This window comes from Myripristis murdjan, chromosome 11 (assembly GCF_902150065.1).
Source record: "Myripristis murdjan chromosome 11, fMyrMur1.1, whole genome shotgun sequence".
Lineage (NCBI taxonomy): Eukaryota > Metazoa > Chordata > Actinopteri > Holocentriformes > Holocentridae > Myripristis > Myripristis murdjan.
Window position 1 is genome coordinate 9628561 of NC_043990.1, and position 9288 is coordinate 9637848.

The 9288-nt window shown below is 40.5% G+C and overlaps 1 protein-coding gene across 1 annotated transcript; it reads left to right on the plus strand.

Moving 5' to 3' along the window:
- Positions 1-245: 245 nt before the first annotated feature.
- On the plus strand, positions 246-9274 carry eif3eb (eukaryotic translation initiation factor 3, subunit E, b). Its single transcript, XM_030063399.1, has 13 exons — positions 246-403; positions 810-927; positions 1370-1487; positions 1596-1638; positions 2405-2509; positions 2629-2754; positions 3370-3494; positions 3976-4102; positions 4197-4298; positions 7025-7134; positions 7435-7537; positions 7915-8049; positions 9046-9274. The coding sequence occupies exons 1-13, from the start codon at positions 314-316 to the stop codon at positions 9082-9084; spliced, it is 1341 nt and encodes a 446-aa protein (XP_029919259.1). The 5' UTR covers positions 246-313; the 3' UTR covers positions 9085-9274.
- The last annotated feature ends 14 nt before the right edge of the window (positions 9275-9288 follow it).

Sequence of the window (9288 nt, forward strand, 5' to 3'; positions counted from 1 at the left end):
CAGAGAACATGGTGCGTTTAGTTCTTTTGGAAAACATGTTACTTTGTGTTTATTTATCTCATCATAGAAATAATGCTCATGACATTGAAACATTATCATTATTATCATTATTTGTGATTAAAGTAATGGTTGTTGTTAAAGTATTCAGTCATTTTCTAATGTAAACTCATCTCCCTAAAACCCGGGCCGTGCTCGTGCCTAAGCTGCTTGTCGCTCGACCAATCAGCTTCCAGCAGCTCCCGTCAGTGAAGCCCGTGCCCCTGTCCTGTCTGCGCTCGGTTTGTTCATAAAGTTCCTTTTGAAGTTTGCCAAGATGGCGGACTACGATTTGACAACCAGGATAGCACATTTTCTGGACCGGCATTTGGTTTTCCCCCTGTTGGAGTTCCTTTCTGTGAAAGAGGTACGGCGGTTTTTGTGTTGTGTCGCGGCAAAATACAACTCAGGACTTAGACGGTGGAGTTTGATGCTTATGAACACGACTTTAGCGATGATGTATGGCCAGGCTAGCTAGCAGTAACGTTAGCTAGCCTGCTAACATATGTAGCTACTGCTGGCCATGTAACTAAACTAATATTTTCCACCCCAATCTAGATTCAAACTGCGCTTTTATTTTGTTATGCCGACAGTAACCGACGGCGAATCCAAAATCCTGCTTACTGTTTTGTATTTGTTTAGTTTGTTATTCATCGCCATTCATCGTGTTGTCCTGTAGCCGTTAGCCTCTGTTAACTGACTGAATCCTCCTCGTCAACCTTCATGTTTCGCTCAATATCTGAGGACTTTCCTTCTTCTCTGACTCTGAACAGATCTACAATGAAAAGGAGCTTCTTCAAGGAAAGCTGGATCTGCTCAGCGACACAAACATGGTGGATTTCGCCATGGATGTGTACAAAAACCTGTACCCGGACAAGGAAATCCCGCACTGTAAGAAGCCCTACACACACACACACACACACACACACACACACACACACACACACACACACACACACCTAGTGATCAGTCAGCTACACAGATTAGCGTCGTATAATAATAATAGTGCTCCCTCAAGACTTTATGCAAAAGAAGTTAATCAAAGCTTTGTGTTTCATTGCATTCTTCACAGCCTTTCCATTGTATCACCAGTGAAATAACCATATATGTATTTAGAAGGGTAGATGTGCTAATTTTAATACACTGTTAATTTTCCACCTAGCTTAATAAACATAAAGGGCTCTATTTGAAAGATTGTCACTAAATGTGTCACGCCACACAGCTGGATTATTCTCCCGTTCTTCATTATTAAGACAACACAGCTGTTGTTTCCTTGATTTCTCACCTCTAATGTAACAGCAGTGTACTGATGAAGCCAGTTTCCCCCTTTAAGCCTTGAGAGAGAAGAGGACCACTGTGGTGGCCCAGCTGAAGCAGCTGCAGTCGGAGACCGAGCCCATCGTGAAGATGTTTGAGGACCCGGAAACCACTCGGCAGATGCAGTCCACCAGGTCAGACCAGCCAGGAAATACATCTTTGTCATTTTTAAATCTTTGACATTTGTAAGCTGTAAAGTGTAAAATGCTCACCTGATTGTCATTTGCTTTATTCTTTGTCAGAGATGGGCGGATGCTCTTTGACTATCTATCGGAGAAACACAATGTAAGTAGTGCAATATCAAGATGTACTCAAGCTGTCTCACTTTTTTTTTTTAATAGGGAAAAAGGTACTGTCTTTGAAGTGTTTTAATTTTAGAAGGTGAGCCATGCAATGTGCATGTAGTTTCAATAATGATTAGCTGCCACTGTCAACAAACACTATTGCCCAGCACCAAAAAAACAGGAATGCAGCTGATGTGCTCCTCACTGGCTCTTTATTCTCAGAGCAACAGCCACTACAAACATCTGTATCAGCACTTTCTCCACATTAATTCTGGTTGATTTTTGTTTTTGTTGCAGACTGTCAGCAGCCTATTTATAGTGAAACGCCAGTTCTTCCTTGTGATAATTAGTCAGTTCACAAACAAATGGTCCGCATCATGTGCCTTGTTCTAAAAAGTCCATTTGTTTTCAACTTCAGAATGTGCTCTGCTCTGCTCTTCCTAAAAATGCCTGACACCGAAGCTTCCTGACACAGACATTTGCGTCAGCTTTGCAGCTATACCCCATTAACATTAATGTAAAAATGCACTTAATGTAATTTGGAAGTAGGTGGGTTAGTGTGAATACAGGCTTAGACCTATATCAGCGTCATTATAACCATTTATGTCCAACATAATCTAACATAATAACAAACATAATCTATTATAGGTGACCCCTTACCAGCGAAATTGCAGATTTTTCCAGCATTTAGATAGCTGCTCTTAATTTTCTATACTTGCTCTGTGTGCTTTTTGTGTTTTTAAGTTCTTTGTGTCTTTGTTTTGTAGTTCCGGCAGGAGTACCTGGACACTCTTTACAGATACGCCAAATTCCAGTACGAGTGTGGTAACTACTCTGGGGCTGCCGAGTACCTTTACTTCTTCCGTGTACTGGTAAGAGTAACCAGATAGAATATACACCCAAGCTCTAAACAAACCACAGAGGATTGGAGAGTCTGTTCTTGTCAAATTATAACGAAACATGCACACTCATTTCGCTGCTCTTGTGTCAGGTTCCCTCCACGGACCGGAATGCACTGAGCTCTCTGTGGGGGAAGCTGGCCTCTGAGATCCTGATGCAGAACTGGGAAGCAGCCATGGAGGATCTCACCCGGCTGAGGGAGACTATTGATAACAATGTACGGCACTGGCCTGCTGAACACTAAAGAATGTCCAATATGTCTACCTTTGTTTTTTTACACATTAGCTTTCTTAACAGATGTGACCATACCAGCGTTTTGCTTAGGTATATCAAGGAGTAACTGAAAAGGCAGATCTAGCAGCGTCTAACCATATGGTACTTAAGCCCACACAGGTGCAATAACAGTCCTGTAACAGTTTTTTTGGGGGGGCGAGGTAGATAATCATATGAGAGTGAAATTGAAACTCATTTGAGGAAACATAAGAGCCAGTACCACAGCATCTTGACTGAAATCAAATTAAACTGCCATTTATTTAGGGACCCAGATGAAGATTTATGTGGACTGCAGTTTGTAGGTCATTTGCCTCAAGCTTTACTGGCAACGCTAGTGCCTTGGTGTGGTTGTTTTTAAAATTAAATTCCATGATTACCCTGGTAGCTAAACAACACCAGTTTTTGCATGACCCCACAGTCCTTGAACACACGTCCATGATTTTACATGAAAGCACTCCTTTAACATTTTGTCTGTGGATGCAACACAGGTATTGTTTTGTGGAAAGTGTTGCCTGCTACATTTTCTAATGTTTTCCCTCTCTGTCTGCTGCCCTTTCAGTCTGTGAGCTCCCCCCTGCAGTCACTCCAGCAGAGGACCTGGCTCATCCACTGGTCCCTGTTTGTTTTTTTCAACCATCCCAAAGGCAGGGACAACATCATTGAGCTCTTCCTCTACCAGCCTCAGTAAGTGACTTAGGCCATATTCTCTGTATTTTCATTACTCCAGCAGGCATAGGCGTTTAGCTTTCGTCCAGAGTGTTCTAACAGTGGGTGAGCTGGAGGCATTTGTTGTCTTGTCAAGGACATATCTCTGTTGATGGACATACTGGCTGTTGTCATAGTCAAAGCTGTGAACGTTAGTTTCCAAGAAGGTGTCTGACCAGGCCATCCTTCCAATGCATTGCTAGTCTGATTAATTTGTTTTTCCTTTAAGGTATCTTCAGTTTCATTTGGAATTTGTGGCAGGTGTAAAAATATAACGGGTTTGCTGCAGATTGTACCGTGAACCGTATTTAATTACATTAATAGATGTTTTATCAGCACAGCTTCTCTGTATGAAAATGTTGTTTTTTCCTTTTGAGAAGAAGGACAGGTGGCGTCCAAAGGCCGTTGTGATGGCAACTAATGATGATGGTACCAAATGCTGCCTTTGTGTATTTTCCAGGTACCTGAATGCCATCCAGACAATGTGCCCACACATCCTGCGCTACCTTACAACTGCAGTCATCACCAACAAAGATGTACGCAAGCGCAGGCAGGTGCTCAAGGACTTGGTGAAAGTCATTCAACAGGTACGAGTAATAAATGTTAGTGGAATAATCCTCATTTAAGTGTCTTAAGGAATTAGTCAGGCCGTGAATAACGCTTGGTCTCTCGCTCCCCTAGGAATCGTACACATACAAGGACCCAATCACAGAGTTTGTGGAATGTCTCTATGTGAACTTTGACTTTGACAGCGCCCAGAAGAAGCTGAGGGAGTGCGAGTCGGTAAGAATAACTTCCCAAAGTTTTTTTGCTTCAGTGTGCCTGCCTGACAGTGTGTGTTTGTCATGGCGCAGAGGCCTAAATCGCCCCATAAAAGTTAGCCGTCTCCTGGGACTGAGGAGTAATATGAAGCTTCCCTCAGCTATGGTGCCCTGATCTCCTGAGTCCCAGGCATTTAACTTAGCAGCTATTCAGCCTCAGCAAATCCATGTCTGCCCTGATTTGCTGGCTCTTACTTTTATTCAGTTTGATTTTCAAAGCGGAACAGCTGTCAGATTTGGGGCTCGGTTGCCTTCTCTTTAGAAACCCTTGACTGCAGTTTTGTAGTTGTGCACTGGGACCACTTTGTGTTTTTTAAGCACTCTCATCAATTGACTTTTACCCTGATATAAATTATGCAGTGCTGGTGAAGGCACAACAATCAACAAGCCTGTCACTCTGTGTGTGAGCATGATAATGGAAGCGTGAACATGGTTCGTTATGTCATTCCCCAGTCAAGAGCTGTGTCGACTCTTAATGGTCAGGGATGATTTAATTTGCAGGGTTTTTGTTCGTTTCTTCTCCAGAGATCAAGAAAGCTTTAATTGAAACAAACAAAACAAAGATTCTTAATGAAAAAACTTATTTACATGAAATAATTATTTTTGGAACAGTGTGTCCTAGAATGAAAGTCTTCTGATTTATAAGGAGAAGTGTACATCAAATGGTTTGAGAACGTGATCTCAACAATGTGCGTGAGTTGTCTTGATCACAAGCTTTGAATCTAATTAGTTCGCTACTAAATTAATTGAGTTTTTATGGGGGACTTTATTATAGTACCTTAGACTGCATTTACCCCTGCAAAGCACTGAATGATTTGATTTGTAACACAGTAATTCCTTGTAGAAAAATGGAAGCTTATTACTTTTAGAAATGGCAGACACTAATATATTCACAAATTTAAGTTGTTCTGGAAATATGAGGTGGACAGACATCCCATTTGATGTTGCTGTGATCATTGCTGCGGAAAACACAGGCGCAGATGTCATTCTATAATCCCAGAAATATTCAGCTGGGCTCATGTGTGGTGTTAGTTTCATGGTTCATGTCGGCTGATGTTTTGGTTCCATATTCCTCTTTTGCATCAGCAGAATCAGAACTGATTCACCAAATCTAATTAAGACACGGGAATGTGTCTGGGTGACTCTGGAGCAGAGACGTATTAACATGTTTTAGTATTAATGTACTACATATTGACACACGGCACCAAGGCAAGGCCTCATAAGACACATGCAGATTACATAGAAGAAGAAGACATTTTATAGCTGTGTGTGTGCATTAGTGCTACTGTCATGAAAGTAAAGAAGAGAACTCCAAAACAATACATGACAGAAACTTTGTAGTGGCACCACAGGTTAGCCCTGCAGAATAGATGATCTGATTAGGTTTTGCTGCTGTATGAATTTGCATTTCAATGAGAAAAAAAAAACAGAATTTCTTGAAGCAACTATACTCCTCAGTGCTTTTAAGTTAGGGAGCTCATATTAACTATCCATGTCGTACATGAACACAGGTTGACATAGCTATTGTCTAAGATTTGTTAATTAGTTTAATTACCAACCTCATTAGCATGACTGGTTATGTTTAATAAGTAATGGTGGTTACGGTCAATATTTCTGAGCTCAAGTGTCTCTTGTGCAGACTTGTGACCATATCCTGTGTTTTTGTCAAATGTCAGCTTGGCTAACAAACCCCCACTAAGAAAGAAATACAAACTGTATGAAGCTGATCAGAGAAGCTGAGAAATTGGGAGGGTAGATAGCATCAACCTTGACCTTTTTAAAGTGTGGATGGAGTAAAGCCGTGACAGGAAATGCAGCCAGAAAGGCTGAGGGAAAACACCCCAACTAATGAGGTGCCAGAAAACGGCATGGTTTGTGGCATGTTATTAATATTTTGAATCTGAAAATCGGAAATCATAGCTGAACTCATGCTTCCAAAATTGTGTATGCATTTATTAATTCATATGTTTTGAAGGTATGCCACTCGCATCAGGAAATGCACTCCATGCTAGTACAGAGGAAGGCTGCACAATACTGACAGATTAATTATATTGTGGCTTATAATGTTGCTTTGCTGAATACTGTATTTCCAGTATAAACTGCAATATATTATCCACAGCATGTTTTGAGGCAACATGTATGCCACCATCTTGCTGCTTTTGTCTTTCTACTTGCATCACAATGTCGACCAAGGGATGTCCTTCAGTGTTGAAATAGGGGAGAAAAACACAAGGCACTTCTTTTTTCTCTTTACAATTAATTTTATTACAAGGGCAGTGCGCTAGGCACTCAGTTATGTCTCTATATGCATTATTTATTTGGTGTGGTGTTATCTACATGAGGTAGTATCTTTACCATAAATTTCAACAACTGGAAATACAAACACACTACAAGACTGGGTGGGACATACACGTTGGAAACAAACACAGATTTTACAGAAAACAAAAGGATGTTATTACTTTTAATTTGCATCCAGAAATAAATGTTGCCTGTTGGGATTTTGATTTTTAATCCGTATTACCCTATACCATATTTAGATTTTCTTTTTTTTTTTTTTTTTTTAATTTTGTGCAGCGCTGCCAGAGCCATTGACTATTGGAAAACTTTGTGTTGCCATTTCTTTGATTTTTGTCTGCATCCTTTGTGTCTGCATAACACTGACAATAATAGCCTTTCTTTTCCCTCCAGGTTCTTGTGAATGACTTCTTTTTGGTTGCCTGTCTGGAGGACTTCATTGAGAACGCCCGTCTCTTCATTTTTGAGACATTTTGTCGTATCCATCAATGTATCAGCATCAGGTACAGCGTCTCTGAAATGGGCTTTACTTGTCAGAGCTATTGTGCATCTTGTCTTCTTTTGTTGAGACACAGTTGCCTCTGAAAATAAGTAACAATGACGAATTGATCTTTTTCAACTTCTAAACCCACACAGTTCATGTTCCGCAGTAATTTTTATTCTCAGCACTCTAAATATTTAGATGTTATTCATGCCCTCCAAGTTTTTCCAAATACTAAACACTAACTGTGAAAGGGATGTTTTTCCCCCCAAGGATATTTACTTAACTGAAGTGTACCCCTTCCCTCCCTCTCTGCTCTCAGCATGCTGGCAGACAAGCTCAACATGACGCCGGAGGAGGCGGAGAGGTGGATCGTCAACCTCATCCGTAATGCCAGACTCGACGCCAAGATCGACTCTAAACTGGTGAGGCTCTGCATTCGCTGAGATTCACCTTCAGACAGACAAGCCACATCCCTTTGAATACTTTGAATACTGTTTTAATTCATTTCATTCTCCCAAAATGCATTTATTTCCAAGAAGTTAGAGGATAATATTTATTTTATTTTGTTGATGCCCATGTATTGTTTTGAACAGTTTCCATTAGCCTAATGGTTGTGAAGCTTATTAAACACCATGAATGTCAATGACTGTCAAACTTGCATGCTTTGCCCCTACATCAGCACTCAGTCCTTTTTGTGCGTGCAAGACGCATAAGGGTTGAGTCAGAAGTGAACTTTTGTACTTTTGTGGTATCTCTAAGCCTTTTTTCAAATAAGTAGCTCTGAATTTTTTCCCCTTAGGGTCATGTGGTGATGGGCAACAACGCCGTGTCACCGTACCAGCAGGTGATCGAGAAGACCAAGAGCTTGTCCTTCCGCAGCCAAATGCTGGCCATGAACATTGAGAAGAAACTGGCCCACAGCAACAGAAATGAGGTACGAATAAATATTGCACAGGGACATGAACCCCTCAGCACTATTCACCGTTGAGACCAGCCTTGTCTGGAAAATAGGCGCTTGTTGTTTACAGCGTTGTCGCCCTAGTTGCTCTTCAATCGGTGATGAGTCAAGAAAAAAAAAATCACAAAGTTGACCTTTTCAAAATCAGAGTCACGATGTTTACCAGCAGCTTGCCAGTGTCTGCTGAAAGATTTTTAGGCTGCCAGTCGTAACTACTAACATAAGACTGGCCCTAACAGTACATAAGTTCAGCTGGTGGCGATGATCAAGATGTTATTTGTTTTCAATGTTTTTATTTTGTCACAGGTAATTCATTCAACATTATTGCCATTTTTCATACAACTATGGAAGGACCTTTGATCTAAAGATGTCATTTTTCATGTTCACATAGATTTGCATGTGAAAAGTGTAGAAATAGGTTGTTAGAGTATGTCTCATCATCCACTCTGCCCGTCACCTGTCATTTAGACGTCTAAACACTATCCTTTGTAATACTGCCATCTGATGGATATGAGGGGAAATTGCTTTTCACATGGCTTGTTTCTACTCATTCACCTTCCCTCCCTGATTATAAAAATAACTGTTACTACTGATTGGTTTTCTGCATGCTCATTTATGTCCTATGGCTAGTGTAACACGAGCAGTATTGTTAAAATTTATTTATTTATTTGGGGCGTCTAAGTCTAAATATTCAGCTTCACTAAAATACACAGGCAATCTGTACAAGTGATTTTGTCAGAAAGGATTTTTAGTTGCTATTTTTGAAATGCACCAAAATTGGTCTGAATTAATGTCTGATCATTCATTTTATGAGATTAGCCAGCTTGTGTTTTCAGTTGGGAGATATCTAAATTTGGAACAAAACTGTGCTTTTGTTGCCTTGTAAAGTATTTTGAGCCAGGATCTTCTAATGGCTCCTCTATTGATTTTTTTTTTCTTTTCTTTTCTTTTTTTCTCTACTCCCCCCATCAGACACCCAACTGGGCAGCTCAAGACACCGGCTTCTACTAAACTGCAGATCAGGATGAAGAGGATGAAGATGGCTTTTGGGGTGTTAGTGAGGCTTCATATTGGATTTAGGATATTTGGATAATATTTCATATTATTATGTCCATTTCTCATTTAACCACCAGCTTATTCTCTCAACAAGTCACTGTCACTCATAAACATGGGTGATGTTTCTTACAGATTCCACAGGACCTGTATATTAAGTGA